Here is a 19106-nt window from a genome sequence, read left to right on the forward strand (position 1 = left end):
GGGGGGGCACCCAAGCACAACACAGCTCTGTGGCTGTCACAGTGTCCCGTCAAACAACGGCACAGAGCACGGCGCTCCGACACAGAGCAGGGCAGGAGTGGACAGCGTCCCTGCAACTTGTTCGCTGCGCCGGAGACACAGCCAAAGGGCACAGCAAGCTCAGGGACACTCCCGTGATGCCCCTGTGCCGCGGGCGGGCGGCCGAGGTCCGGCCAGAGCCCAGGTGAGCAGGCACAAAGGGGGACGGCACGGCTGAGAAGCAGCAGCTCAGGCGGAGGGGCCCTGAGAGGAAAGGCTCAGCGAGCCGACCCAGCGACACCGGACCGGAACCACGCTCCACTGGAAAATGAGCCACGGTGAGGCAGCTGACAAACCTGAGTCCCCAGAGCACAGGGGCCAGTGACGTGCGGGGCGGGACCAAAGGGGAGGGGAGGAGGCGCGGGGGGGGGGGCCAGGACCCCCCAGGAACCGGGTGCAGGGCTCCACTCGTGGCCACCAGGGGGCACCAGGCTCCGGTCTCATCTCTGCAAAGCTCTCAGCGAGAACTGTGTGCTGAGAAGTTCCAGAGAGAACATCTACCAAGTGAGGGCACAGGAGTGAGCAGCTACCTCCGTGTACTTCCAACCATCACGCCATCTCAGCGCGAGACCCGGGGCGCGCAGAACTCAGGTGGCAAGTGCAAAGCAGATGGCGTGTGGCCTACATGTGACAAGCCGGCCACTTTCTGGACAGACCTCATTTCATCTCAAGGCAGGTGTTTCCACACCCCCTTAGCAGTGAGGGGCAGGAATGGGATCTTCCGTCCCGTCTGGGATGCTGGCAGACGGACACTGCCCAGCCGGCTGCCCCAGGTGGCGGTCTCCGCTCCCACCGCCAGCACCACCTGCCCCCCTCTGCCCGTACAGGGGCTCCCCGCAGCTGAGCCTCTGCAGAAGTGAAATCCGTATACTTTGACAAGGTGTGGGTGAACGGCGGCATGCCTGCCCGCTGTCAAGTTCATCAGTGAGAACCCACTCTGCTCCCATCCACTGCCCTTCAGTCGGTGGGCCACAGCGCGAAAGAGCTAGATAAACCTGGGTCTCAGACCACCTTGGACACTGACTGTGCGGGTTGAGCAGGGGATGCAGCAGTGAGTTGGCAAACAGCCCCCCCCCCCCCCACGTCTTGGGAGCTCAGCTTCTTAAAGGGAAAGTGCACGTACAGAAAGATATGCTTACCGCTACTCTAGCTACAGGCGCAGAATTTTTAAAACCCGAACGGATACAAGGCAAGTTTAGCCTAGAAAAATTTTTATCTTTCCCTTACACTGGAGGGGCGCCTGGGTGGCTCAGTTGGTTGAGTTTCCAACTTCAGCTTGGGTCATGATCTCACGGTTCATGAGTTCGAGCCCCACGCCAGGCTTGCTGCTGTCACCTCAGAGCCCACTTTGGATCGTCTGACCCCTCTCTCTGCCCTGCCCCAACTCATGCTCGCTCACTCTTTCAAAAATAAATTTAAAGAAAACATTTAAAAAAAGATTTACACTATATTTTCTCTTAAATGTCACTCAAAATTGTTAGTATTTCTGAAGAATTTAGCTTACCATCACAAATAGTGATATTCCTCATGATCACCCCACCTGAAATCCCAAATCCATGCATCTAATGGCTCCTCAGCGGCGGGGCGAGGACATGGTGCACACGGCCCACCCCAACATAAGAGGGCAAGCCATGGGCCACGACCCCTCCTGCCACCTTCAGTGGGGAGCAGGCCCTTAGCACAACCCAGCAGCGAGGCTGGGAGAGCTGAGCGGCAATTTCCCTAACCATCCACATCAGTTTCTAAACCCTAACAGCAAGATGAAGAAAGCATTTTGATCTAGATGTGAAAATGAGTTACATGTAAAAAGGCGTATAAAAGTTAACTAAAACCGAGTTAATACTCTTTATCATAACTTAGCAAACTAAAGCAAGTGGAATATCAATGTCACTGACATTGTATCAATATTTGATATCATTTCTGATCTTCAGCATATCATGATTAGAATAATAAAAAGTATAACTACACTGAGAGATAAATGCTTCATGTCAAAGTGGTGAAGAATTCCTTTTCTTACCTATTTCCGAAGCTGCAGTTTCCTGATCTGGTTCATTATTTAATCCAGACACTACGGGGTCTAAAACTTTAGCTGAGATACTATCTTCCTTTCTTCCTGACATAAAATAGTTAACAGATTAAAACACTGCAGAGGATTCTGCATGTGGGGCGGGTGCTCCTGTTGGGACTGACGGGGTTTACACCAGGCTCACACTAGCTCGTCCCCTTGGGAGTCACAGGATGCCCCCACCCCCACCCCTCCAGCCCCCGGCTCTCAGGACAGCCTCTCTCCAGGCTGCCGGACGAGCTGCTGCACCGCCCCCTCCCTGGGGAGCCCAGAGCCCACCCTCTTCATCTCCACGGCCCCTGCTTTAACTTCACACAAATTTCCACAGCGGGAAAGACCACCATGCAAAAGACCCCCACTGCCAATGGCTCCAACCCCTCCCTGACCTCAGGGCCTCGGCCCCCGACTGCTGGGTCCCCACAATCCGGGCCACTCGCAGCCACCTCGGACCCGTGTGTGGGAGCAGAATTCCTCGTGCTGCCGCCCATCCCACAGACCGGCCTCTCCCAAAGCCCTCCCGCGGCGGTGAAGGGGGCCACCCCGGTGCCCACCCGTCCCCACTGACCTTACCCCCATGCCCTCTCCTCCTACAAGTGCCCCGCAGTCACCCAGCATACCTCTTCCTTCCATCAAATGTGTCCTATGCCCAACCCGTTCTCACCAGGGACGCTAGGGTCCCTGCCGTCACGCTCTCCCCCAGACACCTAACTGCTGTCCGGCCTCCATACTTGCCTCTCACCAGTTTTAAAAGGAGAGGCTTCTAAAGCTGAATCGGTTCCGGCCTCCGTCCGGCCTCACGTGCCCTCAGGGCTTCTGCTCACACTCGCTGCAAACACTGGGCCAGCGTGGCCCCCGCCTCTTCGGGCGGCCTCCTCCCCTTCCCGTCCCCGCCAGCCTCGCTGCCGGGCCTCCCATCGCTCACACAGGCAGGGCTGTCCCTCCGCCAGGGCCTCTGCCCGTTCCCGGACGCCCACACGCCCTCTGTCAGCCCACACAGCCCCTCCTGTGCCTCCACACCTCGCCCCTGCAGTACCCACTCCTCTCGGCCACGGTCTCCATCCACCGTCTCCTCGTTAACGTGAACGTAGCACCCTGTGTTCTCTTTACTACCTGCCTCACCCTCTACGTCATACTCCCCGGGTGCCAGCTACCCCGTAAGTATCTGCACAACACTCAAAGGGACAAGCCCAGCCTGTCACTGAATGTGGTAGAGACCCGCACACGGTCAGGGCAGCTCCAGGGGGCAGGAGTCCACCCCAGAACCCCACCCGGCCGGTGCTCAGAGAGAAGCAAAGGTCTCAGGCTCCAACGCAGTGGCCCCACGAGGGGTTGCTTCGTCTTACCGAGCACTTTCGTGGTATGTTCCTTCTTAGCTTTGCTGTGGGAAGAGCTGTGTTCTTTCTCAGGGGAGACACTATTTTCACTGGTTTTAGATTCCCTTCTTCCTGATGTGAAATTGCATAACGGAAGTGTGTGTTACACTCAAATTGTAACGCTGCATTGTACAGTCACTTGTAGCACGTTTTTCTGCTACAACGCACTACTTAATGGTAAGCAAAAATTATCATACTCTTATGAAGAATGTTTTTTGGGTTCTGCAGGGATTCAGAGGAACTTTAAGATTCCATGTACGACTGACAAACCTGATACCCGACCCCCAGGCAAACGCAGGCTTATCCCCTTGAGTAGAACCCAGACGTCCTGCACCTCATACACCTTCCGGATGCTGGACATCTGCCCAAGTGCCACCCATTTAAGTACGGCAGCTTCGCTGGGGGAGACTGGGCGCTGAGGTCCGCGCCCGGCTCGCAGGCAGGGGACAGAGCCCACCGGCTTGTTGACAGCTCGGTAAGGCTCAGTGTCACAAAGCCTGGTAACCAGTTCTCTGCGAGACGACAGAGGAGGGGCCCCGTGGTCCCAGCTCCCCAGTAAACTCAGACGCGCTGCACACACTGAGCTGTTAGAAAAGGAGACGGTAACACCTGTCCGCTGAAGACAACCCGAAATCAACAGAACTGTGGGCTGAGAGGAACACAGGCCAGGTTTACGGCGCAGTCACGACAGTCAGTGACACTCATGTGTTCCAGCACCCAGCTGACGACAGGGAGCAGAAAGAAGTCGGCATCACTGAACACGCCGGCCACAGACGACCGTGGTCCTAACCGTGGACACTGCCTGGCACGGGCGCACACTGACCATGGAAAACCCTGGTCCTAACCGTGGACACCGCCTGGCACGGGCACACACTGACCTCAGACCATCCCAGTCCTAACTGTGGACACTGCCCGGCACGGGCACACACTGACCACGGAAAACCCTGGTCCTGACCACAGACACCGCCCGGCACAGGCGCACACTGACCTCGGACCATCCCAGTCCTGACCGTGGACACCGCCCGGCACGGGCACACACTGACCACGGAAAACCCTGGTCCTGACCACAGACACTGCCCGGCATGGGCACACATGTCCTCTTGGGAGAGGCAGAGATGCTGGTACTAACTTGAAACCATAAGTGTCCAATCTCCTCCAACAGTGAGGGCACACGTGTAACACGTGAACCTAATCCTGACAAACTCATTAGTTCTATTCAAGGGATGGAAGACTTTTTGATTCAATGCTTGCAAAATAATCTGGAAGAATAAGCACATAAAATGACTTCATATTAGTAATTCTGGAACACCTGGTGAGTTACTCCAAAAGTATAACCTGAGAGCCTCCCCTTACACCATAACTAAAAAGATTAAACATAAAAACGTACGACAAACACAAGCTTCGTCTCTCAAATCTCTGCACAAACTACAAAAGCCACAAAGACCGGCTGCTCCCATTGGGGAAACTAAGGACCCAGGCAAGTCAGGAACGAGATGCAACAAGTAGGGATGAACTGGGGAAAAAACCCAAACCCGTATCTAAAAATCGGCAGACGCGCTTCACGAGCAGGGAGCTTGTGCAAATTGAGAACACAGAAACTGCCCGTCGCAGCGGCGAGGAGCCCACACAGGCGAGGACAGGCCTGAGAGGTCAGTGCAGATGACTAACACGCGTCAAAAATACACAATTTCACAGCAACTAAAAAGAGACAGCACCGTTCATCTTTCACTGACCCAAATCGGCCGGCAAGCCTCGGAAACACTGGAAGAGGTGTCGGGCACAGGGAACAGCGGGTGTGCACCGCGCTGACCCCCGAGAGCCTGCCTGCCCTGGGCACCAGGGGCCCCTCCCAGGAGCCTGGCCCGCAGAGATCGCCCGCAAGAGGCCAGCTGCGGGCACAGAGGCGCTCACGGGCACTGCGTACCACTAGGAGGGGCTCTCTGCCTCATCTCCCTGCACTTCCCAAGTCAACGAGGGCACGCTGCCACACCACCTGGGCCTCCAGGACCCAGGAGAAGGAAGATTTCTCAGGCGCTACTGCCGCTCATTCAAAGTAACAGGACACTTCACTTGAAAGCCTTGCAGGGGGTGCTCGCCGGCACCCGCACCGACTGACCCCACCTACCAGTAGGTCAGAACCCGGCACCCACCAGGCCTGACCACTTGAGCTCCACCTCTTCCCTTTCAGCTTGACTCCCGGGCACATTTCTGCTGCTTTTTAAATGATAATCATCACCTGAGAGCAGGCTGCTCTTGTCGGCCACCCTGGTCAGGATTAAGGCGAGCCCACTGGCTCATGCGACCAGTCAATGACAACGAGCGACTGGTAACCACTTTTGGAAAACTAAAATTTGAGCACATCTTCCAGATGGCAACAGATCTCCAGCAAAGAGGTGCTCCCTGCCCCTGGTGTCATGGGCTCCCACGCACACAGACGCGTGAGAGAGAGAGAGAAAGGGAGGGAGGGAGGAACAGATCTTCACCCCTTTCACAGTCTTTATTCATCCCCCCAACCCCCCCACCCCCCGACGGCACAGCTGCCTTCCAGGCACAGGACTCTTTTCTACCAGATACTGTGACAGATTTCCCAATTTTCAGTTACTTATAATGATAAACTTGCAGTACCTTCTATTGAATTTTTGGGTCGCCGTTTTGAGGTCTTTGTGGTCACTGACCTGGATGCTTTGGCGGAAACCTCGCTCTAAAGAAAAGAGAGTGAAAAAGAATGACTTGGTGTGTGTCAGGCAATTCGTTCAGCAGACTTTTGATACAAGCTCTGCTTAATAAAGAACAAAGAGGAAACAACACCACCATCCAGATGCTCTAAAGGGGACCAGATACCGAGTCGGCCCCCTGCCCTGAGGCTGAACGGAAGACAAGGAGGCCCCTTCATTCTACAGTCAGAAATCCATCTTCTGCAAAGGCTAAGAAAGGCCAGCAGTCCACCAACCACACGGAGAAACACTATCTTAGCAGATGTGTTCGTGAGGACTCACCCTCCGTGGCCAGATGCTAGTTACTCACACGCGTCCGTCCTAACAACTCGCAGTGCAAGCATTCACGTTCAGAGTGCAAACCAGCCACCACGGCTTTGCTGCACCTGCCACAATGACCCCTAACCGGCCTCCCAGCCTCCACTCCACGCTTCGTCTGTCTTCCCGGCAGCTGCCTGGATACCCCTTCTGAAATGCAAACTGGACTATGAAAGTCGGGACGAGTCTAACATCTGGGAGCCAGAGGCACAGAGAAGATGTGGCCCGCCCCGGCCGTCCCCCAGCCGTGGGACACGCACTGCGAGGTCCCACACAGGCCAGGCAGAGCTTGGAGGGGTCCCTCCGGCGCCCCTGCTTTCCTGGAACTGCCTGGAGACTGAATCTACTCCCCGACTCACCAGCGGCACTGCCCGGACTCTCTCCCGAATGACCCCCCATCCCTCTGTACCCCATATGTACAAGGAAAGGCCACAGCCCGCCACGGACACCGGGCTCCTGTGTGGCCTGCACCATGTCCCATCTCCAGGGCTCCAGGGGCCAGAAGACGCCACAGCACTGCGGTCACTGGGTCAACACAGCTACCCGTTTATGTCTCTTGAAATTATTTTTTAAGGTTTACCTCTGTTGCAGCTTTGGAGTCTTTCACGGATCCGTCTGACAATTTTTTAGACACCTCCCCTGAGCTCAAGGACTGTTAAAAAAAGAACAATAATTCATCATATTCTGTTACTCTTCAAACCTGTTACATCTTTTTTTGTTTACATTTATTTATTTTTGGAAGACAGAGCACAAGTGGGGGAGGGGCAGAGAGAATGAGACAGAATCTGAAGCAGCTCCAGGCTCTGAGCTGTCAGCACAGAGCCCGACGTGAGGCTCAAACTCACAAACTGTGAGATCATGACCTGAGCCAAAGTCAAACGCTTAACTGACTGAGCCCCCCAGATGCCCCAAACCTGTTATATCTAAAAACACATCGATATGCAAGAGGTTTCTTGCCAACCGGCGGCATGAGCACCCGCCCTTGAGAGCACTGGTCACACTCCAGGCCCGATGCCACCTGCATTCCCAAAGGGCCACCTGGGGGAAGGCAACAGGGTCAGGGGCAGCGGCGCCTCTCGGGAAACCACTGAACGGAGTCCCCCAGACACGCGGGGTCCTCACGCCAGGCCAAACTTCTCAGTGAGACGCGGGCGTCTAGAAACGGGGAAGGAGTGAACAGAAACCACCAGCCAACACGGCCCCAGGGCCGCTGGTCGCCGCTGCAGAGAGTGGGGCTGCATGCAAAGGGACGCTCCTTTGTGCACAAAGCCTTCAGGCTCTAGAGCCCAAAGCAAATGACATGCAAACTGCACATACCAACTCACACCTACAATCAGGTCCCTAACAGACGCATCTAGATGTGAGGAGTGGAAAGCAAGAGATTCTCCCCCCAGGACTGGGAAGCAAAGGACGATGGCTCAGGTCAATGGCCACGTGCTCCCCCACCTCCCCGTGGAGGGTACCGGGCTCTGTGCACAGCCCCTCGCCGCCCCGCTGTCCCGAGGATGAGGAGGCACCGCACCCCCAGCCCTGACCCCTGGCCCTCCCCCCGCACCCCCTCTCTAGACACACCAACCATTCGCCTCATCTTCACAAAAGCCTGAGGGCAACTGAGAAGGTCCGATCATCATCTCTTCCAGACCGAAATCAAGTGGGGGGAGAGTCAAGGGAACTGACAGAGGGTGAGGACGGAAGTCCTGGAGCCTGGCTCCCTGGGAGGCATCCACATGGGGTGTCCTCACCACCGGCGAGCACTGCCCCCCAGATCCCACAGAGGAACCCCAGATTTACACCAGAGGGGCCAGCCCTGGAAAAACCACCAGGAAGGCCGGCTTTGGGGGCTGGAGGACCAGCTCTGAGCAGAAGCACAGGCCCAGGGCGCCCGGCTGGCTCCGTCCATGGAACAGGTGACTCGTGAACTCAGGGTCGGGAATTCAAGCCCCACGTTGGGCATGAGCCTACTTAAAGTTAAAAAACCATGGGGCAACTGGGTGGCTCAGCTGGTTGAGCGTCCAACTTCGGCTCAGGTCATGATCTCACACTCAGGAGTTCAAGGCCCGCATCGGGCTCTGTGCTACAGTTCAGAGCCTAGAGCCTGCTTCCCATTCTGTCTCCCTCTCTCTCCACCCTCCCCCACTCGCACTCTGTCTCTCTCTCAAAAATAAACACAATAAAACAATTTTTGGGGCGCCTGGGTGGCTTAGTGGGTTAAGTGTCCGACTTTCTAATTTTTTTTTTTTTTATGTTTTATTTATTTCTAGGAGAGAGAGAGACAGCGTGAGCAGGGGAGGGTCAGAGAGAGAGAGGGAGTCACAGACTGAAACAGGCTCCAGGCTCTGAGCTGGCAGTCAGCACAGAGCCCGACGTGGGGCTCGAACCCACGAACCGCGAGATCATGACCTAAGCGAAAGTCGGACGCTTAACCGACTAAGCCACCCAGGCGCCCCAAGTGTCCGACTTTCGCTTAGGTCATGATCTCGCGGTTCGTGCTCTGTGCTGACAGCCAGCTCAGAGCCTGGAGCCTGTTTCAGTCTGTGTCTCCCTCTCTCTCTCTGACCCTCCCCTGCTCACGCTGTCTCTCTCTCTCCTAGAAATAAAAATATTAAAAAAAAAAAAACAATTAAAAAAAAAATAAAGTTAAAAAACCAGTAAGTAAATAAAAATATATTTAAAAAGAGCAGCAGCAGCAGCACAGGCCCTTCACCCTGGTCTCACATGCGAGGTCAAGCCGCCGCTCCCAGCAGGCTCCGGCATCCTCCGGACCTGCCATAAAACCCGTCCTTGGAGTTCGGTTTCTATTTAGAACACTGGTCACAGCATCAGCGCTTTCAGGGAACAGAGCGGATGGGACACTTTATGAGGCGCCACCCCGTTAGGGGGCTGCCTCACGCACAGGAAGAGCACAAGAGCGTGCCAGCCCCTCAGAAAAGTCAGGTCCGTGACGGGCCGCCTGGGTGGCTCAGTCAATTGAGGGTCTGACTTCGGCTCAGGTCAGGACCTCACGGTTCATGAGTTCAAGCCCCACGTCAGGCTCTGTGCTGACAGCTCAGAGCTATTTCAGATTCTGTGTCTCCCTCTCTCTCTGCTCCTTCCCAGCTCGCACTCTCTCTCTCAAAAAATAAACAAACGTTGAAAAAGTTTTTAAAAACTTAAAAAACAGAAAAATCAGGTCAGTGAAAACCATTTTTTCTTCTTAAACCTCTAAAAAGAGTCAAAAGATGCAGAATGGCTATGTTATTTCTAAAACCTTCCCTAAGGGAAGCCTGGTTTTCATGACATCTGTCACAGCGCCCATCGCTCCAGGGGCTTCCTGGGAGGCCCTGAGTCCCCAAGGGCCATGCGCACTGGGCCCTGGAGGTGCTGCAGGCCCGGGAGGCACGGGCCCCGCCCCTCACCACCCAACCGCGTGCCCTGGGCAGACCTTGAACCTCTTGGGACCTGGGCTCCCTCGATAGCAGCAGACTCCCACAGCCGTGGGGACACTTTACAACGTGAGCTCCCCGGGGGGACAGGCGCCTGCAAGGCCAGGCCTGATGGAGGCCCACCCCACCTCCCGTGAGCCCAAAAGTATCCGCACGTTTAGAAAACACTGTTTGAAACCAAACGAATTTTCTGGCCCGTCGTAAACGTACCTAAAAATTCAACTCAACAACAATCAGAGCAGCCGCAGGTGCCGAGCTCCGCCGCGAACGCGCACGGCCCTGGCGAGCAGCCCTAACCGTGTGGAGGCAGCCGTGCCCACGAGCAAGGCGTGTGTAAGAGCCCGCACACGCAGCACTGCTCGCACAGGGCAGTGCGAAGCCCCGGTCCCAAGCCCCCACACGCGCGCCCGCAGCGCAGGGGTGAGGCCAGCGCCTGGTGAAACACCGGGCACAGCCCCTGGGAAGCCCGGGCTGCCGCAGGCGGCGCCGCAGAAAAGCCGCTCCCGACCAGGCGCGACGCCGACGGAAGGCACCGCAGGTGAGAGGCCGAGGGCGGCGACAGGGCCCTACCTTCCTCTCCGGTCTGTCGTGCTCTCTGCCCTTCTCCCTGTCGGCGTCCCCGGACGGGTCCCCGTCCTTGCCCCTCCGCCGGTCCCGGCCCTTGTCCCGCTCCCGCCACCTCTCCTTCTCCTTCCCGGCCTCGCCCCGCCGCGCTCTCTCGCGCTCCGGGTCCCTGTCCCGCTCGCGGGGGCCTCTGTCCCTGTCCTGCTTGGCCCGGTTCCTGGCTCGCTCGCTCTCGCCGTCTCGCTGCTTGTCCCTCTCGGGCTCCTTGTGCCTGTCGCGGTCGCTCCCCTACGTCCTGTCCCTGTCCTTCTCTCTCGCTCTGCTTTCTTCTTTCACTCCTTCCTTCTGCTTCCGGTCTCTGCTCGTACCTTCCTCCTTTATGTCAGAATTCCTTTCATCCTGAGGAAGAGGCCAGACAGCAGCATCACTTACAAACGTCTTTACCTGAGCCACAGAAAGGCTCCGTATCTCGCTTCCGCACACGCACGACTGGCAATTCACCTCATCTTTACGAACGCCGGGCTCTTCCTCTCGTGCGCTCCTGCTGTCCGGCTCCCGAGGCCTGGCCGTCAGGGAGGCCCTTCCCTTCACGTCCCCCCTCTCTCCAGCCAACACTCGCTTCACCGCCTCGTCACTGGAGAGCTTGTGGTCCACGCGGGAGGCAACGAAAGACAAGGGGAAAAGGGCATCAGCGCAAGGGACAAAGGGAGCATCGGCATTCAGGGGCAGCTCGTTAAACGCACCCCGCGTCTCCCCAGGACGGTCCCGGGATAAAATCTTAGAAGGGGATGCCGTTCGCACCAAGTTCCGCATCTCCTGGTAACTGTCACCTCCAGGATGTCAGAAAGGACAGCAAAGCTGACCCGCACAAGCGTCTGTACTTCTCCCAGGATCACGGAGGCCCCGTGCAGGAAGGGCCTTGCGGAATGTTCTAGCTCAAGCTCCACCCAATGCAAACCTCTGCTGCACCATCCCTGCCTGCCGGCAGAGGCTTCGAGCACCTCCACTCAGGGATCCTGCTCCTCACAGCGCACTCATTCCACAAGGATGCACCGAGCGACGGTCACACACCAGGTACTAGACTGTAGGTCAAGGACCCTTGTGCATGTTGGGGAAGAGACTGAATGCAACAATTAGACGCCAGTGCCACGGGAACGAAGTCCGCCTGGGAGGGAGGAGAGGCCGGGGCTCCAGAGCCCACACTGCCGCCATACGAAGACTCGAGGGGGCCTGGCCATGCAGGGGACCCCAGGGTGCAGGCACAGGGGTGAGAGCTGAGAGGAACTGGAGGGCGGGAAGGAGCCCCGGGTCTCCGGGAGCCCCACGGGCCAGGCCGCAGAGAGGGCTGCGCCCGGAGGCAACAGGAAGCTGGCAAAGGACTCAGCAGGGAAGGCAGGAGTCAAATGTGATTTGAAAGGGAAGGAACACGAGAGATGTAGGGGTGAACACGAGGGATGCAGGGGTGGGGCCTGGGGACGGAGCAGGGCACTGGCAGAATCAGCTCCTCATTTCCAAGCCTGAGAGCTGGACGAAGACCCAGGTGAGACTCTCTGGAGGCCTCCTCGGGGCCCCACCCCCACCACTGCTGTGTGCTGAAGCCCACCCTTCCCCACTTTGGTAACACGGAAGGTTACCCGCCCACAACCCATCAGGCGCACGAAGGGCTGAATTAGCTACACCCTCTCCCCAGGCTTTGGTGACGCCAAGCCGAGATGTGCTCAACGTCCTTAGCAAGAAGGCCCCGGGCCAGATCTAAGCAGAGACCCCCAGCTTCGAACCCACAGTGAGGATCCCAGGAAGCTAAAAATGAGTCCCTGGGGGCGCCTGGGTGGCTTAGTCGGTTAAGCGTCCGACTTTCACTTAGGCCATGATCTCACGGTTCGTGGGTTCGAGCCCCGCGTCGGGCTCTGTGCTGACTGCCAGCTCAGAGCCTGGAGCCTATTTCAGAGTCTGTGACTCCCTCTCTCTCTGACCCTCCCCTGCTCACGCTGTCTCTCTCTCTCTCTCTCCTAGAAATAAATAAAAATATTTAAAGAAAAAATGAGTCCCTGTACAAGTGACACAAGATTTCCCTTGGCAGCACACCTCTGTGCCGACCGCCGGGGCCGGGGGAGGGGAGCAGAGGGACAGAGGGAGGGAGGGGGGAAGAGAAGCGGCGGACACCAGAGGCTGGAAAGGCAGGCAGGGAACAGGAAGAGCCCGTGAGCCCCAGAGGAGAAGAAAAGCAGGTCCTCCACCTGCCCCTCCCCCCGCCCCGGAAGGAGGCCCAAGAGAAGGCAGGCAGGGCCTGGATGAGGGGCGCGCAGCCTCCAGCCACCCGCCCCGGCGGCCAGTGCCCGTAAGGTCCCCTGGGTCACAGGTCAGCCTGGAGAAGGTGTGCCCGGCATCCCCTTGTCTCCCGGTGCGGTTATAAATCACTTCTCCCGCAGCCCCGAGGCTCTGAAGCGTAGCATTTGGCAGACGCCCCGCAGCCACCGTCCCCAGGCTTGGGACCCTGCGTCCCCGCCCCGCTTCCCAGCCCTGGCGGGTCCAGCTCCCCGCGGCAGCGCTACCTTGCTGAGGCAGCACTTCCCCAGTCTCTGCAGCAGCTCGTTGGTTCTCTCGGGCTCGTGCCCGGCGACGATCCGCGCTGGCCTGGCCGACAGCGGCTCTCCCGACACCATCGCCACCACGTCTATGGCCTTCTGAAGGAAGCTAATTTTCGCATCTTTATCCTGAAAGATGTCCATTTAAAACACAAACAGAAAAGTACTTCCAACACACTCGGCACGTCTTCATGTCCGACAGGCACGGCTCCTGCGCACACATGTCAAATCTGGAAATGCCAAGTCTTTGTAACAAAACAGAAATAATTCATTGGAGCTTTTAACTCGAGCGGATGGGCTGACAGAGACTCTGAAGCCCTGACTCCACTTCTCGGTGGATAGAACCTACATGATACGCAGTTGGTGGGGACAGGGAAACGGAAGGGGGGCGCGCACCGTGGCCCACAGTGTAACCAACCCCACAGGCCTGCACACAGCGGCCTATAAAGGACACACACCTGGCACAGAGCTTACAAAACACCTATTTGTTAAGAGGAGGGTGCAGCCTACCTTAACGTTATCGGACTTCATCTCGGCGTCCGTGTAGAGGCCCTTCATGAAGCCAGTCACTCTAATCACCTTCAAAAGATCAAGGCCACGGTCAGCGGCTCACGGGCCAGCCTCTCCACGGGCCTCACCCCCTGAGCCCCACGGTCAGGAGCCATCAGAGTCTGTCCACATCCGGGATTTAATCCGTTCACTTGCTCCACAAGCTTTGGAGAACCTACCATGTCCACGGCCTTACAGCAGGCAGGACCCAGCCCGGAAGGGGGGGCAGGCGAACGTTATGAAGACTTGCAGGGCAGTAAGTGAGCATGAGGGGGGTCCCCAATCCACACCCGGGGGGGGGGGGTCAGGGAACGCTTCCCAGGGGAGATCCTATCTAAACAGAAGCCACGGCTAACAGAACGAGAGTGGGGGGCGGGGGTGTTTAGAAAACATGTGCTCGGCTAACCGGTCCCGGCAAGGTCCGGGGCCAAGTCCGGTTCAAGGGAGCCTGGCTGGCTCAGCCGAAGGAACACGCAGCTCTTGACCTTGGGGTTGCGAGTTTGAGCCCCATGATGGGTGCAGAGATTACTTCAATAAATAAAATTTAAAGAAAAAAAAAGTAGTAGTTCAGGACAGCAGGAGCCTGAGGACCTCATGGGCCTGAAAGGTTCAAAAGCAGGCAGATGACATCTTACAAAGGTTGCTCGGGCCCAGTGGAGAGAGTGGACTCTGGAACCAAAAGGAATTTCTCAGCCTGGGTTTCTAACTGTGGACAGAAAGGTCTTTCTCCTCACCCTCACGCTGCTCCCTGGCCACAGCAGGGGGCGGCCCTGGGCCAAGTCCCTTTTGTTCTCTCCCTGCCCCTCCCTCCTGGCCTTCAACCTGCACTTCCCCAGTACCCCAGCCCAGCTTTACAGGTAGGGATTTTCCTGTTCCTACACACACACACACACACACACACACAGAGCCAAGACCCTGGTTCTCTCGGATCAGAATTTCTCAAAATGTAAGAGGTCACTGTAAAATCAACATGATGCGTAGCAATAAGCATTTTTCCAAAAAATAAAACTGAAAATATTAGCCACATTGTATGTAGTAAGCATAAATACACCTATATGTGCATGTTGGCTGGCTAGAGTGTATTTATTAGTGCAAGACATGTTTTTTTGAGAAAAAGACAGCCCCACGCTAACATCAGGCTACTTCTCTGACACCAAGCTGGCTGTTAATTAAGCTAGTTTTCATTCCTCATCAGACTACCTAAGAGTTGTGCTACTACTTTTCCTGAGAAGACAGATGGAATATTAAGAGTATCTTAAGCTTAGGGGCGCCTGGGTGGTTCAGTCAGCTAAGTGACCGACTTCAGCTCAGGTCATGATCTCGCGGTTCATGGGTTCAAGCCCCATGTCGGGCTCCGTGCTGACAGCTCAGAGCCTGGAGGTGCTTTGGGTTCTGTGTCTCCCTCTCTCTCTGCCCCTCCCCTGCTCATGCTGTCTGTCTGTCTGTCTGTCTCTCTCTCTCTGTCTCAAAAATAAATATAAACATTAAAAAAAGAGTATCCTGAGTTTAATATTCCTGGAACATTTTCATTTTGTCTGTTATGACATTTTCCTAGTCTGCAGGCAGTTAAAATTGTGAATAATAATTTTAAGGGACAAGAAATATTAACCTCACAAGATCAATGCTTTGATTTACGAAAGAGGCCGAGTTAGTTTAGCCGTAGCTAAAATACCAATGGTGACCTGAATACAATACTGAGAGGCAGGGAAGGATGTTCAGAGGTGGCTCTTTGCCTCCTACCTGAAAATGCTTTCCAACAGGTCAGTCACCCTAATATCCACAACAAGTAGGTGACAGTTAATGCATTTGTCTTCACACGGGCAGAGAAATTAATTTCAGCATGAGATTAGGAAAGAAAAGCCGTGAAAGAAAAGCAAACCATTGGTTCCTGACGGAGAATGTGTAACTCCTTCCACAGCCTGGCTGCCTGGCCAATCAGGTCAATTCCTGCTAGACTGTCCCTCCTGCTTCTCCACTACGATGCACTCTGACCTTCTGGGAGCCCGGCACCACGCCAAGACCCACGGTACGAGGCACATGGCTCCTGTCACCCCACCTCGGCGGGCAGACAGGACTAACCCAGAAGACAAAGGTGTGAGAAGATGAAGATAAATGGTGGCAAGCACTGTGGTCAGGAAGGCTCACCTCCAGGCTAACTCACCTCTTCCCTCCTGGGTTAGAGGACCCTATCTGCCTACTTCCCAGGACAAGAAGAAGGGACACAGCCCCACCCTTCCCTGAACACCCTCCCCGACAGGTGAAAGTATTGCTAGAGAAGGAGGCGGGGCTTAGGCCAGACAGCCCCAGGATGTGGGCGGGATTCCAGAGAGCCTCAAGCACAGGGTGGGCGCACATTATAAACTAAGTTGAGAGAGCAGATGAGGAAGGCCAAGTCTGCAGAGAAGAACACACCCCACCTGTTGGGCAGAGAGAGAAGTGAAGCTGGAGGACCCATCTGGGGAGCCCTCAGAAGTCTCCAAGTTCAACCTGATTCCTAACTCCCGGAGACCACGCCCGAGTTGCTGGGTTCAATGCCCTTCTTAGCCACACCATGGAAATGGGCACCACGGCCCTGAGTTACCAGGAGCCTTGACAGCCTCGTTCAACAGTGAAGGCTGGCGGGGCACCCTCTGTGTACCTTACTCAGCTCGGCTCACCCAGGATATGGCAACAAACAGGTACGGTCTTCACCGCTTGGTGATTCACCATCCGCTGGGGAAAAGTTAAACCATCTCCACGGAGGTCAGGCAAACAGCAGCAAATATCAACCTGCCCTTCTAGAGTTTTCCCTTTTGGGTGGCACTACAACCACCTTCAACAAATTCGCCCACAGGTGTGTATCAAGCATCCAAAACGTGGTGACCACCGTGCAGAGGAGTGTGAGAAACACGTGGGGAGCATGAGGGTAAAAAAGCATCACTTCATTCTCGCAGGATTTCTGCCTGCCTTCCCCCAGCCAGGCACTGAGGGGGGCGGCAGAATCACAGAAACGGCTCTACCAGGCTAGTGGGAGAGGAGCTCTAACAGATACATGGGAAAGAAAGAAGGCTCCCTGAGGGGCCGCGGGAGGCAGCCCAGGGGGATGGGTGAGAGGGAAGAGCAGGGGTGAGGGCAACTCGGTGCCGAGGCGCCTCGGAATTGGGCCCAGTGGGCTCGGGCAGGGGCTGCGCTCGGCTCTGCGAGGCAGATTCTAACGCCAGCCCTGATTCTGACCCCGACTCCTACCCGGGCCCCGATCCCCGGCTCCGACCATGGCGCGTCCGCACCTGGGACCCTGACTCCCGACCCGGGTCCCCGACCCTGGCCCCGGGGCACCCGGGCCCTGACCCCGGCCCGCACCCGGCACCCCGACTCCGGCTGCACCTGGGGCCTGACTCCCAGCCCTGTCTGTCGCCCGCCCGGGTCCCGACCCGCACCAGGGCCCCGACTGCCACCTGGGACCCCCACTCCGGCCCTCACTTGGCCCCTGACCCCCACCCGAGTCCCCACCCGCACCAGGGCCCCGACCCCCGGCCCCCACCTCCGTGATGATGTCGTGCAGGTAGCGGAACGGGGGCTTGCTCAGCAGCTTCTCCGTCAGCGGCGGCCTCCGGATCACCTTCCCCAGGGCCTCCTGCGTCCGCTTCACCACGACCGCGTTCATGGCGGCGCCGCCCGCGCCCGCGCCCCCGCCGGCCCGCCGAGCCTAAGCCGCGATCCCGGGCCGCCGCCGGCCCCGCCGCCGCCGCCGCCGCCGCCCGCTCCCGCCCGGGCGCAGCGCTCGGGCTCCCATCCCACAGTGCACCGGAGTGCGCCACTGCGCGTGCGCGGGGTCTCCAGCGCCGTCGCCAGGGCGGCGCGGCCTTAGCAACGGACGCGCCGCGGCGCCCCGCCCCGCCCCGCCCGCCGCGCACAGGCTCCCGCGGGAATCCTCCCGCAGCCTGGAGGCTTTGTGATCTGTTTTTAGCTCTTCCTCATTAAAAGAGGCTGATCGGAGCTCCATTTTTACGTCTTTTTTTAATGGAGATGTAATTAACATATACAACATTAGTTCAAGTGTAGGACATAATGATGTGATATTTGTATACATCGCAAAATAATCACCACAGTAAGTCTGGTTCACACCCGCCACCGTAGTTTCAAAAGCTTTTCATTGTCATGAGCAACTTTCAAATCAAACATGTAACACAATATTATTAACTCAAGTCACCATGCTGTCCATTATATCCCCATAACGTCGTTATTTTATAACTGGAAATTTGTACCTTTGACCCCCTTCATCTGTTTCTTCTAATTGTACTTTTATAAATTTTATTTACATTTATTGTTACCATTCTCAATGCTCTTCATTCTTTGGGTAGATTCCAGTTTCCATGTGGTATCATGTTCCTCCTGTCTGAAAACTTCCTTTACTATTTCTTTTAGCAAAGATCAGCAGACAGATAGTGCTCCCACCTTTCCTTTATCTGTTTTTTTTTTTTTTTNTACAGAAGGATATGTTATGGTCTAACTAGTCATACCTGTATTGTATCAGTGTTTTCACCCTAGATGCCACATTCTCAAACTTATGTGACTTTCCTTCAAGATCCCATAGCTATTCTTGTAGAAATATTTACCTTTAGAATCTTTTTTTTTTAAACGTTTTATTTATTTCTAGGAGAGAGAGAGAGACAGCGCGAGCAGGGGAGGGTCAGAGAGAGAGGGAGTCACAGACTGAAATAGGCTCCAGGCTCTGAGCTGGCAGTCAGCACAGAGCCCGACGCGGGGCTCGAACCCACGAACCGCGAGATCATGACCTAAGCGAAAGTCGGACGCTTAACCGACTAAGCCACCCAGGCGCCCCCACCTTTCCTTTATCTGAAAGTGTTTATTGCACCTTCACATTTGAAAGATCATTTCACAGAGCATGCAAACCTGGGTTAACATTTTTTTTTTCTTTCAGTACTTTAAAGATTTTACTCCATTGGCTTCTGATTTACATAGTTTCTGAAGAGAAGTCCGCTGTAGTTCTTTGTTCTGTGTCTCTGGCTGCCTTCAAGATTTTCTTTTATCATTGGTTTTTAAAAATGTGCCCATGATGTTTCTAGTTGGCAGAGTTTTTTACTTTAAAATTTATATTTGATTATTATTCATATGCAATAAGCTTTACCTATTTTACCTATACTTACTGGTCCATGCATTTTGGTCACTATATACAATTATGTTACCACCACCCCAATCAGAATCTAGAACAGGTCATGCTCCCTAAAATATTTCCTCTTGCTCACATGCAACTGATCTCCTTTCTCACGCCAGCCCCAGGCACCACTGATCCACTTTGTCATGATAAGTATGCTTTTTCTAGAGTTTCATATAAATGGAATCATACAGTACATAGTCTTTTGTGCTTAATTCTTTCTTTGATGATTTTGAAATCCATCCGTGTTGCTAGATACATTAATATAGCATTCCTCTGTGTG

At 55.6% G+C, this 19106-nt stretch overlaps 1 protein-coding gene across 1 annotated transcript in view; it reads right to left on the minus strand.

Moving 5' to 3' along the window:
* The window catches only part of TRAF3IP1 (TRAF3 interacting protein 1), a 54863-nt gene extending 37497 nt beyond the window's left edge, over positions 1-17366 (minus strand). Inside the window, 9 exon segments of the mRNA XM_039228644.1 lie at positions 2096-2191; positions 3487-3588; positions 6142-6217; positions 7129-7200; positions 10541-10933; positions 11036-11176; positions 13087-13248; positions 13630-13698; positions 17189-17366. Coding sequence (XP_039084575.1) covers positions 2096-2191; positions 3487-3588; positions 6142-6217; positions 7129-7200; positions 10541-10933; positions 11036-11176; positions 13087-13248; positions 13630-13698; positions 17189-17311 — 1234 coding nt within the window. The 5' untranslated portion in view covers positions 17312-17366.
* Between the last annotated feature and the right edge of the window lie 1740 nt (positions 17367-19106).

The sequence above is a fragment of the Hyaena hyaena genome, unplaced genomic scaffold (genome assembly GCF_003009895.1).
Source record: "Hyaena hyaena isolate Hyena2069 unplaced genomic scaffold, ASM300989v1 scaffold_31, whole genome shotgun sequence".
Classification (NCBI taxonomy): Eukaryota; Metazoa; Chordata; class Mammalia; order Carnivora; family Hyaenidae; genus Hyaena; species Hyaena hyaena.